At 39.8% G+C, this 26,692-nt stretch overlaps 2 protein-coding genes across 3 annotated transcripts; both read right to left on the reverse strand.

Annotated features, from left to right (window-relative positions):
- Window positions 1-1,636: 1,636 nt before the first annotated feature.
- Window positions 1,637-12,476, reverse strand: ndufv1 (NADH:ubiquinone oxidoreductase core subunit V1). Of its 2 annotated transcripts, none has more exons than XM_017482401.3 (11): window positions 12,360-12,476; window positions 10,412-10,576; window positions 8,736-8,818; window positions 7,021-7,191; window positions 6,669-6,852; window positions 5,744-5,933; window positions 3,939-4,151; window positions 3,170-3,336; window positions 2,486-2,567; window positions 1,991-2,136; window positions 1,637-1,875 (listed from the first exon to the last, which is right to left on the reverse strand). In XM_017482401.3, the coding sequence occupies exons 2-11, from the start codon at window positions 10,568-10,570 to the stop codon at window positions 1,798-1,800; spliced, it is 1,473 nt and encodes a 490-aa protein (XP_017337890.1). In that variant the 5' UTR covers window positions 10,571-10,576; window positions 12,360-12,476; the 3' UTR covers window positions 1,637-1,797. The 2 variants fall into 2 exon arrangements, with proteins under 2 accessions (XP_017337890.1, XP_017337891.1); XM_017482402.3 differs by having other exon boundaries at window positions 12,347-12,420.
- A 1,659-nt stretch (window positions 12,477-14,135) lies between these two features.
- Window positions 14,136-25,563, reverse strand: hcn3 (hyperpolarization activated cyclic nucleotide-gated potassium channel 3). The gene is made up of 7 exons (XM_017481031.3): window positions 25,100-25,563; window positions 19,756-20,188; window positions 19,295-19,456; window positions 18,347-18,565; window positions 17,836-17,982; window positions 15,680-15,920; window positions 14,136-15,484 (listed from the first exon to the last, which is right to left on the reverse strand). Exons 1-7 carry the CDS (start codon window positions 25,561-25,563, stop codon window positions 15,234-15,236), a joined length of 1,917 nt encoding a protein of 638 aa, XP_017336520.2. The 3' UTR covers window positions 14,136-15,233.
- Window positions 25,564-26,692: the final 1,129 nt, after the last annotated feature.

Below are 26,692 nucleotides of genomic sequence, written 5' to 3' on the forward strand. Positions count from 1 at the left end.
TTTTATTCTCATCCGTCCACAAAACATTTTTCCAATAGCCTTCTGGCTTGTCATCGTGATCTTTAGCAAACTGCAGAAGGGCAGCAGTGAACATTAACATTAACCAATGTGAGAGAAGCCTTTAGTTGCTAAGAAGTTACCCTGGGTTGCTTTGTGACCTTGCAGACTATTACACGTCTTGTTCTTGGAGTGATCTTTGTTGGTCTCCACTCCTGGAGAGGGTAACAATGGTCTTGAATTTCCGTCATCTTTACACAATCTGTCTGACTGTGGATTGGTGGAGTCTGAACACCTTAGAGATGAGTTTCAACAACTCTTTTTCTGAGGTCCTCAGAAATCTCCTTTGTTCATGCCATGATCCACTTCCACAAACATGGGTGGTAAAGATCAGACTGATAGAGTCCTGTTCTTTACATACAACCCCAATTCCAAAAAAGTTGGAACAGTAAGGGAAAAAAAGTCATTTGAAAATTCAGTTCACCCTGTACTAAATAAAAAATACTTTATTAACACATTATTTGATGTTTTACTTTGTGAATTTATTTTTGAAAATATACAATCACTTCAAATCTGATCACAGTTTACCACTGTGTAACATCACCTTTTCTTTTAATAACACTTAAGATTTTGGACACTGAAGACACCAGTTTGTTAAGTTTAGCAAGCGGAATTTTCCCCCATTCATCTATTATGCATTTCTTCAACTGTACGGGGCCTTCGCTGTCCCAACTTTTTTGGAAATTGGGGTTGTAAAACAAGGCGCTCACTCAAACCTGACTGTCATCTCATTGATTGAAAACACCTGATTATAATTTCATCTTCAAATTAACTGTTAATCCTAGAGCTTCACATACTTTTACCACTCACAGATATGTAATATTGGATCATTTTTCTCAATAAATAAATGACAGAGTGCAACATTTTTGTCTTATTTGTTTAACTGTGTTCTCTATCATCTTTTAGCGCTTGTGTGAAAATCTGATGATGTTTTAGTTCATATTTATGCAGAAATATAGAAAATTTACAAACTTTCAAGCATTACTGTACCTTTAGCCATATAGTGTACATAAACATCTTCCTTTTTTAAATTGATCTATTTATTTAATTCCATGAGTTCAGGTTCTGTTAAAAGAATAACATGTTTTAATATTTTAAATGCTTGCCAAGTTTTAAATTTAAACTGTTAGAGGAAAAGAACATGGAAATTAAGTTATGGCGTTGCCATTAAAATTTTATTTATTTATTTATTCATTTAAAAAAGCTAAACAATACGTTTAAAGATTTTTTAAAAAGCAAAGGAAGATGAACGTGCCAGGAACTTTGTCACAGACTTTAGGAAGGATAAGGAGTGCTGGTAGTACGTTTGTTTTCACTGCATAGCGACTGACTGGAAACTGGCTCCATTCTACTCTCATTTCCATTTAGAAAGGAAAATAGTTTTGGATTATACGGAACATGAATTCTTTATTTTAAAAAGATCAACATTGCCTGTGTTGTAACTGAGGAAGGCTGAAGTGTATTAATGTAACTTAATGTGACATCCACTACTCATTTCAACTCTACACACAGATAATGCACCACAGTACATAAGAGCTTTATATTTAAACAGTTATGACACTTTTCCATGCACAACAGCTCAATCTAATAATGCACAGAACTTTATTAGTTATTCTTAGACTGGATGCAAAGGCTTCACAAGTTGGATGGTGATGACAGTCCAGATATAAGTGAGAACACACTTTTATTCTTAAATAATGATTTATTTTAGGGTAAAAGGGGAACGACGAGATGCTGAGATTAAGCCCGGGCTTGCTGTTTCTGCTCGAACTCTGAGATCCTGCTCTCCATAATGGGACGGAAGTGACGGATCAAACCCTGGACACAAATCATTTCATAAAAACAATTAATAACGTATTTAAAAGTAAAGTACATTCAGTATAAGTAGTACTGATTATGTATAGGTGTTAAAACATTATGCTCCGTAACGTACCTGTACGGGCCATGCAGCTCCATCACCCAGAGCACAAATGGTGTGACCCTCAATCTGTTTGCTGAGCTCCCAGATCATATCGATCTCCGCTGCACGTGCGTCTCCCTTAACGAAGCGCCACATCATCTTATTCATCCAATCCACTCCTGAGAAAATGTATAATTACAGTATATTAATATTTAAATAAGGTCCAAAGACTGAAAAAAAACTTGTCTTTTGGATGTTCCACAACATTAAATGTAACTACAAATGGTTTAAAAAAAAAACATGACATGTCGGACACTAATACGTTGCAAACTGAATTTGGCAAATCGCTGTCATATAAAGGGAATAAAACATCTAGGGATGAGCTGGTAAAGGTAAATAATCCACTTTGGGCTGTATCACACTTTCCTGGTGTTGATTATTTTCCTATAACAGCATGCCCAGTCATGTTTTATTCATTACATAGTGTCACATTCCCCAAGAAACCAACACTTATGTGCAGTTCCTTACCTTCCCTGCAGGGGGTGCACTGGCCACAGCTTTCATGCTTGTAGAATTCAATCAGCCGTGCAATAGCTCTGATGACATCAGTCTGTATTAAAACAAGTTTCAATTTTTGTACCCTTTATGATGATACGACTTTGTTTCAGCATTCTGAAAGGCACAAGCTTGCACATTGCTCTCTTCAAACACGGTTTGTTAAGAGACTTAAACACGGTTTGATCTAACCCCCCCTACCCCTCCCTCCCTCCCTACCTCTCCCTCCCTCCCCCCTCCTCTTACTGAATTAAACCTCCATTTGTAACCTTGTAGCTATCTGGCTAGTAACTTTCAGATATGTACTGTATATGTGAGGAAACACACAAGACTGATTGGTTTATTCAGTTTCTCATCATAACAGCCGGTAATCAAGAAAAAAAAGGAATGCATTCATTTTTAAAAAAACTGTAATCACTATTAATATTACTGTTGTCATGTAATTGTGCATATAGGTTCTGTTATCTCTTCTTTATCCTACAAAGAAAGCAGCATTGCTGCTTTTCTTCTCCCTTAAAATTAATCAGAATCAATAGCCAGGATAATAAAGCATACAAATCAAATTTTTAAGTCTACAATCTGCTGAATACTGCAGTCAGTCGTTCTGAGGTCACATTACACATTACTTTGAACTTTTTTTAAACAATAACCACCCACCGATTTGTCCATGACGATCAGTGCTGCAGTACCCAGGCCAGTCTGAGCCTGTATGAGGCCGTCAAAGTCCATCGGTACATCTTCGCACACGTGTTTAGGAATGAGCGGTGTGGACGACCCACCGGGGATCACACACAAGAGGTTATCCCAGCCTCCACGGATGCCACCTGTAGCAGAGGTTAAGGTTACAAATCCAAATCCACAGAGTGCTGACTCAACTGTACCTTTTCAGCAATGCCAAAGCCAGACACACAAACGTTTTATCGAGATGACTAACGTTGCTATCTAGATAAAGCATCGGAAAAATGGAGTCACTGAGCAACCACAAGATGTAACAGATCAGGTGTGGTCTTGTCCTCAACAAGACTTTAATTACAGTAAAGCCCCTGAGAACACGATTTCAGATGTTTACAAACTTTGTGATGTTAAAGAGATCTGCCATTTAATAAGCATCTACCAATGGAAGATTCAAGAAATTAAATATATATAATTTCACAGCTCAGAGTTGCTGTGGATTCAGAGCTTATCCCAGGAATACCAGGCATGAGGTGGGAATACACCCTGGATGGGACTCCAGACCATCCAAAGCATTACCTATGGGTAATTTAGCATAGCCAATCCACCTACCTACATGTTTTTTGGAGGTTGGAGGAAACCCACAGAGACCTGTGGAGGACATGTGGAACAAGAACCCCAGTGCAGCATACATTACAAGGTGTCTGTTAGGAGTGTGTCATACTTAATAAGGAGTACAAAAGATGTAGCATACCTGCATGTCTCTCAATCAGCTCTTTCAACGGAATAGACATCTCCTCCTCCACGGTGCAGGGGTTATTCACATGACCGGAGATGTTGAAGAGCTTTGTGCCAGAGTTCCTCTCTCTGCCGAAACTGGCAAACCATGAGCCTCCGCGCCGGCAGATTGTGGGGGCTACAGACACCGTTTCAACATTCGCAACTGTTGTTGGACAACCAAACACCCCTGCAAGAAGACCGTTAACAAATATCAACTTTCCACACTACACATTGAAACGCCTTCGCTTTTAATGTTATTCTTCCATCCTCCATCCATATGCATATGCAGATGCAGAGTCACTTCCTGTTGGCTTTGTATTTGCCTTGCTCACCTGTGTGCTGCTCCCACCTGCTAGCTACACTACTGCCCTAAAAACCTGTGTGTGGAAGCATGTGCTTCACTTGATCCATCAGCCTGGTGCTGATGTACACGTGTAAGCATGATCTATGGTTGTGTTCTGGATGTAGTACAGGTCGTTGTTGCTTTTCCCTCTTTTCCCCCATTGCTTTTAAATAGTTTCTGAATATGCACAGGTACATTTCACTTTCGAATCAGCGGCAATTCAGGCGCGGCGACTGCTTGAATGGTGGGTTCGTTACTATTCTTAATGAAAAACACAACAACAAAACAGTACAATGACAAATTCGCTTATATTAAACAAATAAGACGGCTATTAACAAAACGAATAAACATGGCATACACCGTACTGTAATATAAAACAACAAATACATTTTATAAATAAAGCTTAAATAAAATATTGAAAATCAGCAAACACTGTGGAACCAAATAAATAAGAAATGAATATAAACTTGCTTATATTAAACATAGAAATTTTCTTAACAAATTAACATTGGGTTTAAATCCAAAATATTACCAAATATTTTTACATTTCACTTTTACATTTCGCTTTGAAACCAAATCTTCCGCCATCGTCCTGTCAGTCAGCTCGCCTCACTCTCATCACGTGATAAATGAAATCTGACTCCTTCTGATCTGTGCTGTGACTCTTGCGTTCAGTTTTTAATTGTAGCATCCGTTCTCTAACTGAACGAAATTATTTTTTTTTATTGCTATAAAAGCAAAACGCCAGTGGGGACGGTGCCACAGTGGGCAAGTGATGTAATCAGTGTGCAGCTCAACACCGTGTAACACAGGTAACACAGACTATCTCGGCAAGCCTAACACCAACGATATCTCAGAAAAGTGTATCATGTAATCATTTATCATGATGTCAATTTATCACCAAGTCCTACTGGAAACGTAGCGATTTATTCAAACTGAAGTCTCCAGTCCATCCATCCATCCATCCATCTTCTACCGCTTGCTCCTTCTTCAGGGTCGCAGGGGAACCTGAAGCCTATCCCAGGGAGCATCGGGCACAAGGCGGGGTACACCCCGGGAAGGGTGCCAATCCATTGCAGGGCATAATCACACACACACTCACACACCCATTCAAACACTACGGACAATTTAGACACGCCAATCAGCCTACCATGCATGCCTTTGGGGAGGAAACCAGAGTACCCGGAGGAAACTGAAGTCTCCGGTATTCACAGCAAAAACTAAATACTTTGTGTGATAGTGAACTTGAACACAAACTATACAACTGTACTTGAGTAGGTGTTTTTTTAACCTCATTAATTTGTCTGTTGGTTTTGGTTCGTCACGCGATAGACACTCCGCAGAATCACAGAGTAAGTAATGCTACTAACTTCTAGGCTACTGTTATAAAAGAGAGAGCGAATTAAATATCATACTATATAAGAATTCATTCTTACCCACGTCGGCAGGAAAAGGGGGTTTCAGACGGGGCTTCCCCTGTTTACCCTCAATGGACTCGATCAGAGCAGTCTCCTCTCCGCAGATATAAGCCCCGGCGCCGCGCATCACGAACACATCAAAGTCGTAGCCAGAGCCGCAGGCATTCTTCCCGATGAGCCCCGCCCCATACGCCTCATTAATGGCAACCTGGGGAGAAAGGGACAAACAGAAAAAAAAAAACATTCTCTTTAATATTTCAAACTACAATCTCCAAACACCATGAACACTCTTCAAAACCAACAACGGAGGTTTGAAAAATAAGAGTTTTAAATATAGGGCCTGGATCAGAAATTGAAATGTACAGAATTGTGACCATGACAAATTATTTATATACCAGTGAGGGCGTGATCATGTGCAGGTTGTGAGTGAAGGGAGGAGTCTTTTAAATGAGCATATTTATGCTCTGTGTGTCTTGCTGTGTGAGTGCTGAAAAGCTAGAAAGAGGATGCTGGGGCACTGAGCTATCTGACAGTGTCCTGCTGAGCATGCGTGTGTGTATATGTGTGTGTTTAAGCTGAGGGTGCTTTTCCTGAGGATCATTCTGAGGATAATGCTGGGCAGAAAGCATGGAGTCAAGCACAATAAAATCAGCACCTCTCCTTCACACACCTGTCTTTCATCTTCTCAATTAATCCCTCCCACCTGCTAGAGTATCACTTACTTATTATAATAGCAACCAATTATTTAACAAACAAAGTCAGTCAAGTGTCTGCCTACCCATGCCTCTGTAATAATAATAATAATGATAATAATAATGATAATAATAACAACATTACTGATAATGATTAACAAATCAGGTAACAGAAAGTTAGAAGACTAAAATATAGAACAAGAAATCTTACTATATTTTAAACACTTCTATTTTACACGTAACAATCTCACCTGAAGATTGGACGACTCGTTGTAAAACTCTCCACGGATATAGATGTAAGCAGCACGCGCTCCCATGGCCCTACCTGCAACCAGGCACCCCTCCACCAGCTTGTGTGGGTCGTGGCGCATGATCTCTCTGTCTTTGCAGGTGCCGGGTTCTCCCTCATCAGCGTTCACCACCAGGTACTTAGGCCTGACGAGAAGAGAATAAGAGAATCAAGACCAGCGAGCTCTGACCAAGACATCTGTGGAGTGTCGAGGCAGACTGATACCAGTAGGAAAGCTCATGCAGTGATGCAAAAGCCATACAGAAAAACTGCCTGAATCATTCAGTGCTTCAGTTAAATAAAATGTAGCTAACCGGCCGTCGCTGGGCTTGTTCATGAAGCCCCACTTCATCCCTGTTGGAAAGCCAGCTCCTCCTCTACCACGCAGACCAGATACTTTGATCTCATTGAGGATCCAGTCCACTCCCTTCTCCAAGATCTCTTTGGTCTTGTACCAGTCACCACGACTTAATGCACCTTTCAGCCTATAATTGGATAGAAAACTTTCAACTTTCAGATTCATCGAGAAGTTCAATGTCCTCATGGATATCAAGCAATTGCAAACAACACAGGTTTATCAAAAAAAATGTAAATTGTTAAATATAGGTGTGCAACAATTATTGGCTGTTTCAGAAGGGTATTAATACGAGGTAATACACACCAAATTCCCTTAGTCCCTTAGTATATTCCCTTGGTAAGACCAAGGAATATAGTTGTGATGTGCAGAAAAAGGTTGTTGAGCTTCACAAAATGGGAAGTGGCTATAAGAAAATAGCACACGCATTGAAAATGTCCATTTCCACCATCAGGGCAATAATTAAGAAGTTCCAGTCAACTGGAAATGTTATGAATTAACCTGGAATTGGACAGATGTCTACATTGTCTCAATACACTGAAGAGGATGGTTTGAGTGGCCAAAAAATCTCCAAAGATCACAGTTGGAGAATTGCAGAAGTTCTTGGGGTCAGAAAGGCTCCAAAACTACAAACTGAATTCACCAACATCCCCACAAGTTGTTTGGAAGGGTTTCAAGAAAAAAGCCTCTACTCTCATCCAAAAACAAACTCAAGCATCTTCAATTTGCCAGACACTTCTGGATCTTCAAATGGGATCCAGTTCTATGATGAAACCAAAATAGAGCTTTTTGTCAATAAACACCAGATATGGTTTTGTTGCACACAGAAAAGTAGCCATATGGAAAAGTACCTCATGCTCATGGTTAAATATGGTGTTGGCTCTTTAATGTTTTGGGGCTGTTTTTCTGCCAGAGGACCTGGACATTTTGTTAGGATACATGGCATCATGGACTTTATCAAATATCAACAGAAATTAAATGAAAACCTGACTGTCTCTGCCAGAAAGCTTAAAATGGGCCGTGGTTGGATCTTCCAACAGGACAATGATCCAAAACATCATCAAAATCAACACAAAAATGGTTTACTGACCACAAAATCAAGGTTCTGCCATGAAATCCATAGAAAACCTGTGGGGTGAACTGAAGAGGAGTGTTCACCAGCGTGGACCTTGACATTTTAAGGATCAGGAGAGATTCTGTATGGAGGAATGGTCTCAGATCCCTCGCCATGTATTCTCCAACCTCATCAGGCATTATAGGAGAAAACTCGGAGCTGTTATCTTGGCAAAGGGAGGCAGCACAAAGTATTGACTAAAAGGGTGCCAATAATTGTTGCACACATATATTTAACAAAGGTTTTTTTTTTTTTGTAAATCTGTGTTGCCTTTGCAATTGTTTGATATCCATGAGAGCTGAGTATTTTTGTGAATTAAAAAAAGATCACAAGGTTCAACAATAAAGACAATTTTTCTCAGCCATCTTTGCTTATATTTATCAAGGGTGCCAATATTAGTGGAGGGCACTGTATTGTGACAATTAATTTCTCACAAATTCTAAATACTCTGGTTTGTCAACTATACGGTTATACTTAGAACTAAGAACCTTATTTTGTACATGTACTATAAATACAGAAGAAAAAATTCTCCAAAAATAAAGGCGGAAAGTCCACAGTACCTCCAATCATGTCGCCCATAAAGGTTGGTGAAAATTCTGTCCTGATCAGCCAAAGGTCCAAACTTTGTTTTCTTGACTTTTTCCTGAGAGACATGCCAAACCAAAATATGAGTACTGGTGCTTTCAAACACACCCTCTCCGTTCATGTGTCTATTATATAGCTGTCGATTCCGCTACAGTGCTGTGGGGAAAAGTCCTGATTTCTTCTAGTTTTTGTGTATATCTCATACTAAATAGTTTTAGATTTTAAAACGAAATACAACATGAAACAAAGGCAACCTGAGTGAACACAGTTTTTTTTTTTTTTTTTTTTTTTTGTAGCAAAAAAAAAAAGTTATCCAACACCTACCCTATCACCAATGTGAAAAACTAATTGCTCCCTTAAACTTAAAATCTGGTTGCACCTTTAACAGCAATAACTGCAACCAAACGCTTCTGATAACTGGAGATCAGTCTTTCAGTTACTTCTAGGACTAACTCCTATGCTTTGGATCACTGTCTTGCTGCATAATCCAGTTGCGCTTGAGTTTCAATTTACAGACTGAAGACCGGAGATTCTCCTTTAGGATTTTCTGGTACAGAGCAGAATTCATGTTTCCATCAATTATTGCAAGTTGCCCAGGCCCTGAAGCAGCAAAACATCCCCACACCATCACACTTCCTCCACCATGCTTGACCGTAGGTATGAATTTTCTTTTTATTGAATTATGTGTTTGGTTTATGACAGATGTAACAGGACACCTGTCTTCCAAACAGTTCCACTTTCGACTTATCAGTCCACAGAACATTCTCCAAAAAGGTTTCAGGATCATCAAGGTGTGTTTCAGTAAAATTCAGATGAGACTTAATGTTCTTCTGGGTTAGCAGTGGTTTTCACCTCACCACTTCCATGGAGGCCATTTTTGCCCAGTGTCTTTCTGATAGCGGAGTCATGAACAGTGACCTTTATTGATGTAAGAGAGGCCTGTAGGTCATTTGATACCGTCCTTGGCTCTTTTGTGACTTCCTGAATGAGTCGTTGCTGTGCTCTTAGAGGAATTTTGAAAGGTTGGCCACTTCTGGGAAGGTTCACTACTGAAGCAAAGTTTTTCCATTTGGAGATAATGGCTCTCACTGTGGTCCTTTGGAGTCCCAGAGCCTTTGAAATAGCTTCAATTACCTTCCTCATAATTTCCGGAATTTCTTTCAACTTTGGCGTAGTGTGTTACTGAGTAAGACCTTTTAACCAACTTCATGCTGTTGAAAAAGTTCTATTTAAGTGTTGATTTGAATGAACAGGGTTGGCAGTAATCAGGCCTGGTTGTGTCTAGTCCAGCTGAACCCCATTATGAATGCAGTTTCAGAGATTTGCGGAATTAGTAACTACGGGGGCAAATACATTTTCACACAGGCCCAGTTGGTATTGGATAACATTTTTTGCTTCAATTAATAACATTATCTTTAAAAACTGTATTTTGTGTTTACTCAGGTTGCCTTTGATTTATCTTCGATTTTGTTTTACGTCTGAAAAAATTTAGTATGAGATGTACACAAAAACAGAAGAAATCCGGATGAGGGCAAATACTTTTTTTCTCCAGCACTGTATGTGCTGTGGCAGTGTACATATTTATAGAATTCATGAATTTGAAATGATTGAAATAATCTAAACACAAAGAGCTTTATAGGAGAAAGAATACCTGCTGGGCGGTGCTACTGTAGCGCACTAATGCCGCCGGGTTTCCTCTGCTGATTGAAGTGGAGATAGTAGGAGCGCGAGTCACAAAAGCGTTGGGAAAATGCAACACCCCTGAGCTGAGTGTGCGACTCAGTCCAGGACAGCCAAGACAAGCCAGCATCCTTTCCTGGTGGAAACATATGACATGTAACACGGGCTGTCTGATATCTAATGTCTGTTAGAAACTACATGCATACTTGAAGTACATTTCATCATTAATCCCTAATACCAAGCTGACACCAAGCAATGCATCCCATGCCATTTGAGTGTCAGAAAGTCAGGTATTGTTTAGCTAAACAGTGGAAATGGTTGCGAACAAGTTTTGAACATTTCAGCTTCGTGGAATAAACCTAAATCCTACAATTAATCCGGGATTCTAAAGCTCAAAGTCAGTCATGCAACATCGAACTCTGGCATCAAAGTGTCACAGAAATACTTGTTAAAACACAATATTAACAATATTCCTTAAAGTGACAGGAAAGACAAGAGGTAAATTCTTAACATATACCAAGCTGGACAGAAAGTAAATTCATAATTCTATCAGATTTAGATTTTTTTTTTTTAACATATAAAAGCATTGTATTAAAAAATGCCTTTAAGTCAAAAGTCTATATTTCAAGATCCTTCTTTAAAAGCATACAAATAAACAATATAAAAAATAAAATGCAAATGTACTTCAATGTATTAAAAGGAAGCTAACGTTTAGGTGGTTTTAAATCCACACTGCTGTATTGATCAAATGATGATTACTGGACATTTTAACAAGAGATAACATTAACTTCAGACCGGCTTCGCTGGACGAGCTGTAGATCAACTATATGGCCAAAAGTTTGTGGACACCTGACCATCGCAGCCATTCCAGATTTATTCCCCCTTTGCTGTTATAATAAGCGCCATTCTTCAAGGAAGGCTTTCCAATAGATTTTGGAGCATGACTGTGGGGATTTGTGTTCATTCAGCTACAAGAGTGAGGTTGAGTTCAGGTACTGATGTTGGGATGTTGAGGAGGCTCCAGTTCCAGTTCATCCCAAAGATGTTGATTGGGATTAAGGTCAAGACTCTGTGCAGGACACTCAAGGTCTTCCACCTTCTTCCAACCTTAACACACCATGTCTTCCTGGAGCTCGTCTTATACACCTTGTGTCATGCTGAAACAGGTTCGGGAATCTTCGTTCCAGTGAAAGGAAATTATAATGCTACAGCGTACAAAGACATTCTAGACAATGATCCACATAATTTCCATGGCCACACAGTGTATATGCTACACATTAAAGCTGGACACTGTGGATGACAGTAGTGCAAGTAGTGTAGCTATTATTGCATTGCTGCAAAATGCAATGTCTATGTGTTAATGTCTAATGTTATTGCACCACTGATTTATCACTTATAACCAATACCATCCTGAATTCTTGCTAAATTTACATCCCTTATACATGAAAATAATACTCAGAAAATAATAATAATAATAATAATAATAATAATAATAATAATAATAATAACAGCCTGTCCAAGTTCTACACCAATAATCTGCCTCAGCTGACAGACTGTAAACTACACGTTTGATAATTTTTAAACCCAATTTATGACCTAACATTACACAACACGCCAACTGAGGCTGAATCCAAAATCCACCTCACTCCCTAAACAAGTTCACTACACTGGGTACGACATAAACGCTTCCGCACCCTACGTAGTGCTCTACACATATCCACTAGGGTGTGATTTGTAACTCAGCCGACACTAGGGACACTTCTCGCGGTGACCTCCACAATCACTACAATAACAGGCGCTGCTTTTAGCTGTCTAGCTAGTTACACACTCACTGTTAACATGACAGGACATCCAGTTTCACGTAATAGCAATTTCAACATTCGTTCAAATGAATTACAGAACTCACAGCAACTATTTACCTTTGTGTATGTCCCCGGATCTTGGCTGAGTAAAAATTACCGCGTGCACCCGGAAGTACTTCTTCTTCTCCTTCTGTTGCTGCTGCTGCTGCTGTGGAAAGCAAGTGAGTGCATAACGCCACCTCCTGGAACTATCATGTGGGGAACAAATTGTACGTGTCCATGTTCGTTTTTTGTTAGCAGCAGTCTAACTGTGATGAGTGATATATATGTTCCAACTCAAACATTGAGCTGTATAGCCAGCATTAAAAGATATTTTTTAAAGTGAATATTTATGTATGTCGATTAAAGCCAAGGCTTGTACAGTAGATACAGTATAAATGCTGCTTTATTTACTGTTCATACTGTGAGCAGTCATTTTGATTTGACGTCACTTGCTGAACTCTGAGGAACTGCTCACCTATAAGACATTGTGTGGAACAGCACCCCCCTGCCTCAACACTCTCCTTGAGGTTTACCTTCCCTCACACAATCTGTGATCGGTTAACGACCGACGCTTACTCGGCGTGGCTCAAGGTCCCTTTCCTGAACCTTCACACTAACTGTCCCTCAGTGGTGGAATGAACTTCCAACCTCAGTCCGAACTGCAGAATCTGTCACTATCTTCAAAAAACAGCTAAAGACCCACCTCTTCCATGAACACTGAACTAACCCCTAAAATGCCAACCCCCACATAAAAGTAAATAAATAAATAACATACTCTGACTCTTAGACCTCTACTCTGCACACTTTGCTTCTCTAGAACTCAATTAAAGATCATAGTAGCACTACTTGTATTGTTCTCCACTTGACATATTGCTTGGCTTGTATTTCCTCATTTATAAGTCACTTTGAATAAAGCGTTTGCTAAATGAATAAATGTAAATGTAAATGTAAATGAAACTCTGAGAAGACCACCCCAAGTTTCAAGATACATTCAGACATACAGCGACCGGAAACCGTCCATTTTCCATAAAAGCTGGCAACTTCCAGTGACATGAGCGATGGACCATTGGTGAGTAGATGTGGGCGTGTCCAAAGACATAACAAAGTTGAGAAAAGTTTATGCAAATTTGGAGTGACTTGGTGCAGCGACTACCAATGGGATTGAAGACAGCAGAGCACACGTGATCCGTGATCCTCCATGCTGCCTGCGAGTCCTGAATTGTTGAATTGACACTGCTTCTCTTTCATCTCATAGGATATGATGGTTTGTTGTCAAAAGTAGAATGTTACTTGTGCCACCCACTGATGTTACTATGGCAACCAGTAGTAGGAATGACTTCTACTGGCGACTTCATAGTACAGCGACTGGTGACATGCAGCGATAAAGTCACTGTATGTGTGAGCGTACCTTTAGAGTATGAATTCATGCCGTTTTCCTGGTTGGAGGTCTCTAGTCGAATGCAGGATTACCACACAATGTCGTAAAACTCATGTATTGATTTATATTTGGTTCAAATATACAGCAATGTATCAGTTATGGCTGTGATGTCGAATGGACAAATGTTTGTATGAGACGACACATTTTCTGCAAACCTTTAAAGACCGCCGCAGAATGTAACATGAACGAGACTTGAAAGAGAATGAACACATAAAGTATAGATTTGAAAATGTTTTGGGGAATACATCATTAAGAAAAAACCTGCATTATGGATGTGACATGTCTGAAGCAGTACTCCATATACCTGATGCATAAACAACGCAATTTTCTTCATCATTCGACTAGAAAAGTTAAATTCAGTGAAACAGGAATGAAAGCCATGTGTGAACATTTTTTGTTCCTGTGCTCACAACTTTATTTTTCCATGGTAATCTTGACATTTGCATGGAATTGCCCTTGTGTCTTTTCATAGTGCGCATAGTACAATGGATGCCACATTGCTACATTCAGGATACACAAAATATACATCTTGACTTTCAGTAAGGAAGGTGTATCTTCTAGAACCTGCATGACTATACTGCTTCACAGGGAATTTCAGATAGAGGATTCGTCGAAAAAATGGCAAGCGAGCAGGCCTTTTGGCACTGAAGCATTTTTGCTCTTTTTGCTGCATTTTAGTGTAGAAGACTAATAAAATTCTAATATCCCATCAGTGATTCCATACCATTGGTCATATTAGAAAATCAACCCAAAGTAGATCATTTGAGAGTATTTAAACACAATCAACCTTACTTATTATTACTTATTAGTTATTTTTGCCATCAATAGAACACGTAGTGCCTTTGTCAGCCATGTGTTTTATCCACCATTCCAGTCCATTTAGGCATGCCTGACCCTGACAAGTCCATGTGTCCACTTGTGAGGTAAGGTAAGACAGGTTTAATCACTCTAAGCAGATGACTCACCTTGTGTAATACTTATCAATGAGCTCTCGAGGACAGAGACATTATAAAGAGGAATTAATCATTTGTTTGCACCTATAGTATTCCTAGAACGTGTTAGAGACATACTGGTGCCAATTTCATTGCAGGTACCTTTAAAATAGTGATCCAGCCTGATTGTATTCAATCTATTCAGTCCGATCAACCTACTCCTTCAAATGTTCACCTGCCTGTAACTTTGGGAGGCTAATACTGTTGTGTGCTTGGTTTACACTACTATATGTGAGCGTTTGTTTGCATAATGTTGGGGTAAAGTGAAACTGAATTACTAATTGCATCCAAAACAGCCTATGTGCATCAGTTTAAATGGCAGCAATAAATGTACGTGCTATCTGACTACTGTATGCACATAATGTCTGCATCTTGATACCAGGGTTGTCCTAATCAGCTAAACCACTCAGGCCTGTAAAGTCCTTCAGGCAGCTGATCCCTGGAAGTCCATTTTGGTTCAAACGATGGTGATGACACTCAACATGGTGGATGACAAAAAAAAGAATAATTAACAAGATGTTATAAGACATCACTGTCTTTTTTCTCTGTCGTCTGTTCCTTTGTTTCTGCTCCTGAAGGCTCAGCGTTATACGCAGTGTTGTTCTCTATGTGGTCAAGGTGGTCTATGGCGACACTCTCAAAGGCCCTCCTCATGATGGGGTGCTCTTCCAACACCTCGTTAAAGCTGTCCACACTGAGAGAATAGAGTCTGCAGTAGGTCTCGGCTTTTACGCTGGCAGTACGACGCCCACTGGTCAGCAAACAAATCTCTGAGAAAAAGAATGGACCCTTCAACAAGCTGTTCACTATCAATGATCATTTCAAATAATTAGCATCTGTGATGGGAAGATAGCAAAAATATTTAAGCAAAACAAAGGTTGCTTATATGATAAGGAAAGAAAACTTTGGAGGTGCTACACAGAACACTATGATTATAACCGAAAACAAGTGAAATCAGTACTCACCCCCAAAGTAGCAGCCATCGCTGAGCTTCTTGTCTTTCTTGTTACGAGTGAGAACAGTGACACAACCATGCTGGATGAAGTACATTTTACGGCCCAGTGTGCCTTCACGAATAATGATATCACCTGGCAAGAAGACCTCGAACCGCAACTTAGTCAGGAGCACTGTGACAAAGTGTGGATCGCCATTGCCAAACAGTGGCATGTTTGCTACTAGTTCACGGCAATTGAAGCTCACTATTTCCTATAATGAAAACAGAGCATGTAAATTGGAATCAGGTCAGTATTAAGTAATGTAAAGAAAATGTGTACAGCAAGTTGTGTTTCTTTCTTTATAATTTAAGGCATAAAAATAAATACAGGGTTACAAGCACACAACATTTTGCATTTTCCTATCCCAGGCTGGGAGTCCTGTAGACAGTATTGATGCCTCACAGCACCATTTTTCTGAGATATGGCAATATAAAATTTTGATTTCAACTTGGGGTAGGCCTGGACTTGATTCACAGCGATTCACATCACTAAACTGACTCGGTTATACAGTTTCAGGAGCATCCAGCCATTTCTATGCACAGACACCACTCATGTGCTTGTTCAGTCCCTTGTCAATTTGCAACTTGAGTTCTGTAACTCGCTCATGGCGGATCTGCCTCTTTGCACCATCTGAGTAGTTTTTTGTAATTTTGTGGTGTATTTCTATACTATATTTTCTGGAACTACTAACTTTAGTAGTTCCTCTTGATTAAGCTTAGCTGGTCTCAATCTTCAGTTATGTGTTTAGAAAATGAGTGAACGTTTGTTTGTTAGGTGAGCACTGAAGAAAGCTTTGGGCTGAAACGTCTGCTCACTGGTCTGCTTGAACTGTTTGCACTTTTTTCACTATGCAAGTTTAAAATAAGAAATATATATTTTTATATATGGTGTGGTTTCATTCAATGTGCTGACAGCTTCTGCCTTGGACTTTGATCAAAAATCCAGGTGCACAATCTGTTTTCAACCTCTCTGAGTTCTCCCAGACCATCCCATTGCTACACTCCTTCTGCCGGCTTCCTGTAGCGGCCCACCCACCTGAGAGCACTTATCACACCCTGCTCTGCACCACGCTCCCTCTGAGCCTCTAACAGTGCTCAATTGATTCCACCATCTCTCAGGGTACAAGAAAGGCATGCCTCAAATCTTTTCTGTCCTGCACCCAGGTGGAAGAATTAACTTCCCTTGGCTGTCCGAACAACTCATTCAAACAGAGACTAAAAACCTACCTCTCCACTAAAGCACTTTAGTCAGCACTGTTTATGTATTATTTTTTTAAATCCCTGTCTTGTGTTTTCTTTTCATACTGTACTAATCTTCCCAAGTGGGTTTTTAACCAGATTGGACCTTTAGTCCTTGACCTGTTGAACTAGCACGAGGATGAGGATAGATACTACAAAGCTCTTCTTATAACGGCATCAGTTAAATGCCATAAATGTAAAATCGATCTTCTATACAGCTTTATCCTTTTCAGGGTCACGGGGAAACCTGGAGTCTATCCCAGGGAGCATCGGGCACAAGGCAGGGTACAGGGTGCCAATCACATACACATTCACGCACCCATTCATACACTACGGACACTTTAGACATGCCAGTCAGCCTACCATGCATGTCTTTGGACTGGGGGAGGAAACCAGAGTACCCAGAGGAAACCCCCGTAGCCCGGGGAGAACAAGCAAACTCCGCACACACAGGGCCACGGTGTGAATCGAACCCCCAACCCTGGAGGTGTGAGGTGAACATGCTAACCACTAAGCCACCGTGAATGTAAATGTAAATGTAAGCTCCAAAATCATTCCAGCAGCTACTCTGACTTGCCCTAGATGTGAATGTGAGTGTGTATGGTTCTCTGTGATGGACTCGAAGACAGGCTTCACATCCACTGCGACCCTGACCAAGATAAAGAATTTACTGAAGGTGAATGATTGAATATACCTTGTGTCAAATTATATAAGTGTTGAAGTGTGAATCCTCAGACAGGATCTCTCAACACCTGAAAACTGTCACAGACCGTTTTTTAATTTTTCTAAGATTTCGGGCTACATCAGTAATGTTTGTGTTATGTCTTATACTGGATCGCTACAGCCAACAAAATAGCCTTTTGTGTAATATAATTTAGACATATTGACCTCTTTAAGTGGGTCACTGAGTTCTCCCAGAATGCTGTCCTCATCAAACATCTTCCCCTGGAAACGGTGCTCATAATAGTCATGAATTCTTTGTCGTAATTCAGCAGGCAACTTATGGAAGGACATGTATTGCTCCACTTGCTTATACTGTGAAAGACAACAGTTTACAAGAAAACATGAAAATAATAAAAGCAAGGAAACGTAACAGATGATATAGGTAATAAAATAATGCCTTCAATATGAGTTCATCAATGTGAGTTTAAAGGACAAGCATGTTTAACCAAGAAGGCATGCTTCACAGGGGCTCATTTTCAAGCAAATTGAGGTCTATTAATGAGTTTGGCATGGCATTAAGGTTAGTTGGAATTTAACACTCTGATTATAAGGAGGAATAATATAAAACAGACTTTGGAAAATGCACAATGGATGAAATAACATTTTGTTAGTTACTCACAATTTTTCACGTTAACCAATTGAGTACCCAGCTAAAGAGAGAAATATGCACCAGTACCTTTTCCTGGTACTGGCGATGAGAAGCATCCAGTGACTGCACCAGGTTGGCAGCATGGCCCAGGAACATGGCGTAACAAGTGGCACCTACAATCATGCTCATCATGGTGAGCCACACGTCAGTCATTCTCTCAGGAGCTTGGGCGCCATATCCAATACACAGCATATGGCTCATGGCCATGAAGAGAGCATATGAGTACTGCTCCTCCCAAGTGGCATTCTGACAAGAGAAAGTAATAACGACAACGAAAAAAGGTTTTACAAAAGTGAAAATGGTGATTGCTAAAATACTAAATAAACTGGATTAAATAGTTACTGACACACACTTTGTTTATAATTAAAAAAAACCTCACCAATACTGTAAACACATGAGGCTTCCAAGTGGCACAACAGAAAATTATTCAAGATTCAAGTACAAAGAATTAAATTCCATTGTATTTATATAGTGCTTTTAAGGATGGACATTGTCACAAAGCAGCTTTACAGAAACCTGGAAATGGATTTAGATTTACATCCTTAATGTGCAAGCCAGAGGTGACAGTGGCAAGGAAAAACTCCCTGAGAAGACATGCAGAAAAAACCGGGAGAGGAACCGGACTCAAAAGGGAACTCATCCTATTCTGGGGGACAACACATAGTGAGACTATGAGTCATTACTTATCCACAACTGTATACAATAGTGTCAAGCAGTGTAAATTGTGTTGAACGGAACTTCAGTGCGAAGAAAGGAAGTTCACACTTTCCACCAAGTGTGCTGAGCTGCCTTGTGATGTAACATGAACAGCTTTACAAACACGATGTTTGGCTTCAACTGTCTTGGAGGAAGCAAATCCAAGCACTTACCCTTCCCATGGTTGGTAGCTATCATGTGATGGGGAAAGCTAACTAGTGAGTGGGAATTTGTAACAAATTCTGAGAAAATGGGGTAAAAGTCATTTAATTGTCTCACCACCATGTTGATTTTGGAGACCCAGCAGTCCTGGGGGAAATCCTGAAGCATGGGCACCATGAACTGAAGACAGCCATCCCAGTGACAAAGTAGAAGCATCATCCCAATCAAGTTGACTATTCGAATCACAGCACTTGCCAGGTCATATGTCATGTGAAAGATCTAAAAGAATGGGATCAAATGAGGGTTAAATAAGGTTTGTAGTTTCCCCTGAATAGTATTAAAAGGCATCATTTACATCCTAAAATAGATTTTCAACTTGATATTCAGGTTTGATTCCAACCTGTGCTGTATGATCAGCTGTAACTATAATATTTTTCTGTTGACTACATAATACACTTGTCTCCCTGTACTCAGGACCATGTTCTTGCTAACCTTGCTGAATTAATTGCTCTTTACACTTTGGCCCTTTCTTCCTTTTAGTACACCTCCTGTATAGACAAAACTTTCTCTGTGCTTACCTCTTCCCACTGGTGAATGTAGCGGATAAGTCTGGACAGACGAAGTAGCCTAAGCAGACTGAGGATCTTAGTGAAACGGACAATTCTTAATGCTCTAGCAGTGCGGTAAACTTCCGCTGACTCAAGCCGAGCCTCCAGGTCCACAGCTATGAAAAAATAATCCACTGGGATGGAAGAGATAAAATCCACAAGGAACCAGCTCTGTAGGTATCGGTGTCGGATCACCTGTGGGTCTAGGATGATATGGGAGTTATCGTCCTCCGGGATTCCTGTGCGGAAGTTTAGGATCAGGTCGATCAGGAATAGAGTATCTGAGGCCATGTTGAACATGATCCATGGCAGTGTGTTCTGATCCTCAAAGAAAGTGATGCACCATGGCAGGATGACTAGATTGCTCATCATCAGAAAGAGCATTACCAAGTCCCAGTAGAACCTTAATGTGAGAAAAGAGAACATGCGTAATTTGAAAATAGGCATAATTTAAATAAAAAATAAAAACCAGCTCTATTTCACACTGGTATCATACAGATATTATCACTGGAAACCTTTATCTTTATACACATCTTCACAAGGACTTTTTCTTGAACTGTTTTGAACTTTTTTGTGTTGTCATTCACAATCATATTAGTACAGTGCCACTTTAAAAATCTAAATATTTGTGGATTAAACATTTTTTTATATAAAACCAAACCAAATATAACAAGAGACACCCCATTGGAATATGTCATTAGAAAAGTGTGAGTACAGTCCATTTAAAATGTGAAAGTGCACAGACGACATTATAAAGATATTTCTTTTATTTCTAACCTGACACGAATGTCTAATTTCTGTTATTAAAAAAGTTATTTTGTATGATACTCCCTTTGGATTTTGACATTTTTATCCCATAGCCTCTTTATCCTGATCAGGATTGCACTGGATCCAGAGTTTATAACAGGAACACTGGAAATGAGGCACGAGTACACCCTGGATGGGACGCCACTCCATTGCAGAGTACCATGCACACACATATTCACACACTCATTCACACATAGGGGCATATGGAATGCAATTTTAGTCCGAATTAAATAAATCATTAAAGCTTCATGCAGCATTTTCGGGGGCCAAGCACCCAGACTCGGTGAGCCACAGATGCACTACAATTGTTGACTAAGCAATCACAGGAAATCAGAGCCATAACTTTAGGCAAAGGGATTCAAAAGTGATTCGTATTTTCACTCATGATGTGTATGTTTTGACCACGGACAGTGATGGAATTCTCTGACTGTAAGAAGAAATGTCTAGATGAACGAATGGGCAGCAGGGTGGAATTGCTGCTGCAGCTGCTGTAACCCATGGTGTTGTCTGTTGCTATTTTGACCTGTGGTCGCTACTGGAAAAAAGATAGGAAAAAAGAACTGTGAATTTGAACATTCTCCCAAAAGGTTTGAGGATCATCAAGGTGTGGCAAAATTCACACATGCCTTAATGTTCTTCTGGGTTAGCAGTGGTTTTCACCTCGCCACTCTTAAATGGATGACATTTTTGCCCGGTGTCTTTCTGATAGTGGAGCAATGAACAGTTGATGCAAGTGAACTTTATTGAAGCAAGAGAGGCCTGTAGGTCCTTTGATGTTGTCCTTGGCTCTTTTGTGACTTGCTGGATGAGTCGTTGCTGTGCTCTTGGAGGAATTTTGTAAGCTCGGCCACTTCTGGGAAGGTTCACTACTGTACTGAGTTTTTCCATTTGGAGATAATGGCTTTCACTGTGGTTATTTGGAGTCCCAGAGCCTTTGAAATAGCTTTGTAACCCTTCCCAGTCTGATGTATTTCAGTCACCTTCAATTACCGTCCCAACTGCCAGATAATCCCACCACCCAACTCAGACATGGAGACTCCACCCATGACTAATTGGTTTAACCCAAACAGAGTGGAAAAGGCAGTTTTTTTCTTGGGATATTGACTCAATGGTATCTGGCAATACCCCTTGGTAAAATCCAATGTTGAGCAACAGCAGTCGAGCAGTTCATCAATGCATGACATTGGGTATACATCAAATTTAAATAAGTCATTGTCCCCAATAATTCATACAGTTTGCAAAGAGTGTGTACCCTGGTCAGTCAGGATCTCTTTTGGGATCCTAACTTGGGAGATAACCTCCACAACACTGTGTGCTGAGATGCTGCGAAGAGCCACTGCTTCCTGGTATCACGTTGCATGGTCCACTAAAATTAGTACAAATTGATGTCCTCATGTACTCCATTCTAATGGCCAATACAAATGCTTTTGATCAATGGAAGGGGGCGTAATGGAGCTTTTGGGGTGGCCGGCAGACATTCGCAACATGCCACACACCATCTGCTAACATCATGAATGCCTAGCCAATAGAAATGTGCCATGAGATGGTTTAGTGTCTTATCCCACCCCAAATCCCCAACCATGGGTTTATGATGAGCCCAATGGAACAGGAGTTCCCTACAGCACTTCGGAACCAACAACTGTGTCATTGCTTCCTTGGTTTGAGTGTCATGCGTCACTCGATATAACCTGTGCTTAATAATTGAAAAATGAGAGTGGGATAGCCTAACATTAGGCTGAATTTGCTAATCGTCAATTACTCTCACTTGGTTGAAGGCGTGCCTCAGGGTTTCGTTGTGCGATTGCTCCAAACGGAAATCCTCAAGGGGAATCATCGCAAAGGGTAGAGGGGCGGATCCAAAGATTTCTTGTACTAATCCCTGAATTATATACTTGCTACTGTATTAGTGGAGAGTTAGCCCAGTGCACTTCTCTCTCAGGCTCCAATCCCTTTATCCATTTATCTGTACTAATATATCCTGCACACTAATACCACAGTACATCAACCTGACAAACACAACACTCACTGACTCATTCCTGCCCATGCACTGTAACCTCAGGATAGTAGTTCTGCAAAATTCTTGTTCTCAACAGTTTTTTAACAATTTTATTTACTGATTTTTTTTTTACTTTCTGTTATGAAGTTTTGTTTATAATCAATATACAAATATAAACACTGATCAATATATCCGTCCCATATAAATTGACCAAAACATTACATATTCTTTCACTATCCTTCAGTACATAACTGAAATCAAAATGGCATATGCCCTCCACTAATATTGGCACCCTTGGTAAATATGAGCAAAGAAAGCTGTGAAAAAATGTCTTTATTTTTCAAAAAAACAATTGTAAACACAACACAGGTTTATCCAAAAAAAATTATCTTTATTAAGTATAGGTGTGCAACAATTATTGGTACCCCTATGAATTCTTATGAGAACGATATATTTGAAGTATATTCCCATTGATATTTTATTTTTTTTAGTACACCTGGGAGACTAGGAACAGGAAATTGTTCAACCATGACTTCCTGTTTCACAGGGGTATAAATATGAGGTAACACATAGGCCAAATTCCCTTAGTCATTCATAACAATGGGTAAGAATATATAGTAAGAATATACCAAGGACTATATCTGTGATGTGCGGCAAAAGGTTGTTGAGCTTCACAAAATGGAATGTGGCTATAAGAAAATAGCACAAGCATCGAAAATGTCCATTTCCACCATCAGGGCAATAATTAAGAAATTCCAGTCAACTAGAAATGTTATGAATAACTATGAGTACTTATGAAAATCTGGTACAGTCAACTTTTTTCTTTTTAGTACCGACTTGGTACCAAAGTACCGTTACTTTTGACAACCCTAGAGGTAGCCATATGGAAAGGTACCTCATGCTCATGGTTAAATAGGGTGGTGGCTCTTTAATGTTTTGGGGCTGTTTTTCTGCCAGAGGACCTAGACATTTTGTTAGGATACATGGCATCATGGACTCAAATATCAACAGATATTAAATGAAAAGCTGACTGCCTCTGCCAGAAAGCTTAAAATGGGCCATGGGTGGATCTTCCAGCAGGACAATGATCCAAAACATCATCAAAATCAACACAAAAATGGTTTACTGACCACAAAAAGAATTTACTGACTGCCATGACCATCCCATTCCCCTGACTGAAACCCATAGAAAACCTGTGGGGTGAACTGAAGAGGAGAGCCCACCAGTGTAGACCTCAAAATTTGAAGGATCTGGAGAGATTCTGTATGGAGGAATGGTCTCAGATCCCTTGCCATGTATTATTCAACCTCATCATTCATTATAGGAGAAGAGTGAGAGCTGTTATTTTGTCAAAGGGATATCCATGAGAGCAGAGTATTTACTTTTTTTCTTTCTTTTTTCTTTTCTTTTCTTTTTTTTTTTTTTTTTTTTTTTTTTACAAAAGATTAAAAGGTTAAACAATAAAGACAATTTTTCACAGCCTTCTTTGCTTATATTTACCAAGGGTGTCAATATTAGTGGAGGGCACTGTAAATCAGTGTTTCAAGTGTGCCTCAAAGGTTCCTTGGATAGATAAGGGTTCTGTTTTTCATGACAGAGAAATCCTCAGCTGTAGGATTCTACATAGAACCTTTACAGTTACCTCATCAGTAAAGATTAATGGGCCTGTTCCAGAAGCAGCCATGCAAGCCCAAGCCAGGACACTACCTCCACCATACTTCACAGATGATCTTGTATGTTTTGGATCATAAGCAGATCCTTTCTTTCTCCACACTTTGGCCTTTTCATCACTTTGGTAGAGGTCAATCTTGATTCCAGAATTTTTGTGGCTCGTCTCTGCTTTTCTTTGCAAATTCCAAACTGGTTTTCTGATTCTTAGTGGTTTTCATCTTGTGGTATGGCCTCGATATTTCTGCTCTCAGAGTCTTCTTCGAAAAGTGGATTGTGATACTTTCACCCCTTCCGTGTGGAGTTATTGGTGATGTCACTGACTGTTGTTTTTGGGTTTTTCTTCACAGCTTTCACAATCTGTCATCAGCTGTTGTTGTTTTCCTTGGTCAACCCATTCAGTGTCTGTTGCTCAGTACACCAGTGGTTTCTTTCTTTTTCAGGACAATCCAAATTGTTGTATTCCAATGTCCAATGTTTGTGCACTAGTTCTGATTGATTTCCCCTCTTTTCTAAGCTTCAAAATGGCTTACTTTTCTCCCATAGACAGCTCTCTGATCTTCATGTTGGCTTATCCTTTTTAACAACAAATGTAGTCTTCGCAGATGAAACTGAAGGTTAAAACCAAGAGTAAATATTCAGAGCTATTTATTGCTTAGACAATCAATCTAACAGGGCACACCTGGGTGACAAGAAACTCCTGTCAGTTGAACAGTTTAATTGCGTTCTCTTTGCCTATGTTTAGGACTTGTGTGAAAATCTGATAATGTTTTAGATCATATTTCTGCAGATATATAGACAATTCTAAAGGGTTCACAAACATTCAAGCGCCACTGTACATACCTAAAGTCACTGTATGGATGTATAATCCAGACTCCAAAAGATCGAACTCTCTCCTGCTCAGCTGCGACTCCTTGGGTGCTGCCAAACATGCGCAGGGAATGCTTGTTGACTCCAGGTTGTAACATGGAGCTCAGCTGCTTGTGGATGTAAGTGGACTGGTCACTGGACTCGTACTCCTCCATGTTAGGAGTTAACGCAGCAGGGACGGTCCTGGTCAGCCCGTCGCCCCCCACTGTCACCTCAGTGGGTTTGGTGTTAATGTCGGCTGTAGATGCAGCTCTCTCGTGGTAATTATGAACGAGACATCGTAGCCTCCGGCTCAGATCCCCTCCAGCTCCAGCCCCGTTTGCAGAGGACAGAGAGTTGGAGCGCCAGGCAGAGAAGGAGAACCGGCCACGAGCTCTGGAGTCTCCATTCGGAGGAGGACAGTTCTCACTGCCTGCTTGTCCACTAGAGTGATCCATTCTAACAGTTTTATGTTGCCTGGTTTTTGTTCTTGTTGTTTTTTTTTGGTATGTAGGCTAAACAGTTACATTTAATGTAAGAAATACACAAACTACTTAATCATGACTGATGCTATAGGTCAAGTTGTTATTTCTTTAGTGTTGTAGAATAAGAGATGTCTAGTGCAGAAATAAGCTACTTGACCTCTCCATCTTGTGCATCCGCGTCATGCGCAAAAGGAAGGAGTAAATCCACAGGTTGGAGTGTAATCTGCTTGTCAGTGATTACTTATAGCTCTCTGTCTCTGCTGACACTCGTGTAACTAGTCATTGTGTGTGTGTGTGTGTGTGTGTGACGCTCAGCTTGCGCCACAGTGTAGGAAAACTATGAACATTAAATTGCGCATCTCTTTGCACTTTTTATAAAAAGTGTTTGCTCACTAACTGTGTAATTCATTATCAAAAGTTTGTCATTTTTCAAAAACATACGTGTAAGGTGTTCCTGATTTGATCCACAATTTAACCCTTTCATGCAAAAATTCTTTAAAAACATATGCAGATACTTTAGATTTGGTTTAACGCATAATTGCATGTCATCTGAATTGAATCTTTATCGAAATAACCCTGATTAAAAAGTAAAAGTATTGTCCAGGAGTTAAAAAAAGAGAAAGGATAAAATCATTATTGCAATATTTTTAAAATGGATTTATAAACAAAAGTGATAAGTAAATTTAGGTCTATATAATGCTGATGACTAAAATTATATAAAAAAAATTTTTAAACAAAATATAGCAATATCCTTAACAAGTACAAAATGTGTGCAGTTTAGAACTGTTGCAAGATGCAGCTGATTTCTGAGGTAAAAAAAAAAAAATAAAAATCTGGCACGTTTTTTAAAACTTAATTTGAGATTTTTAGTTTGATTTATTTTTACTTCATTTGCTAACTTTGCTTTCTGAAAGTACCATACTGGCTCCATGGCATTTGGTGCCACCTTTGTCACCATGTTCCAGAGCATCGTTTTGGAACATCTTGAAGATAAAACCAGAGCTAACAAAATATTTAGTCTTCTTCTCACTGCTCCTTTGTCCCGCATTTTTTCTGGTGTAACTGTATTTCATTCTGGCGTTTTATGACACTGTTGATCCCA

The sequence above is a fragment of the Ictalurus punctatus genome, chromosome 12, assembly GCF_001660625.3.
Source record: "Ictalurus punctatus breed USDA103 chromosome 12, Coco_2.0, whole genome shotgun sequence".
Classification (NCBI taxonomy): Eukaryota; Metazoa; Chordata; class Actinopteri; order Siluriformes; family Ictaluridae; genus Ictalurus; species Ictalurus punctatus.

Coding starts and splice junctions, on each gene's coding strand:
- ndufv1 (XM_017482401.3), bottom strand. CDS start 10,570: ATGCTGGCTTGTCTTGGCTGTCCTGGACTGAGTCGCACACTCAGCTCA. Junction 8,819..10,411: donor ACAGTAGCACCGCCCAGCAG/GTATTCTTTCTC, acceptor CATGTCTCTCAG/GAAAAAGTCAAGAAAACAAA. Junction 6,853..7,020: donor AACAAGCCCAGCGACGGCCG/GTTAGCTACATT, acceptor TCTTCTCGTCAG/GCCTAAGTACCTGGTGGTGA.
- hcn3 (XM_017481031.3), bottom strand. CDS start 25,563: ATGGATCACTCTAGTGGACAAGCAGGCAGTGAGAACTGTCCTCCTCCG. Junction 18,566..19,294: donor TCTCCAAAATCAACATGGTG/GTGAGACAATTA, acceptor TTCTCTTGTCAG/AATGCCACTTGGGAGGAGCA. Junction 15,921..17,835: donor TCAGTGACCCACTTAAAGAG/GTCAATATGTCT, acceptor TTTTCATTATAG/GAAATAGTGAGCTTCAATTG.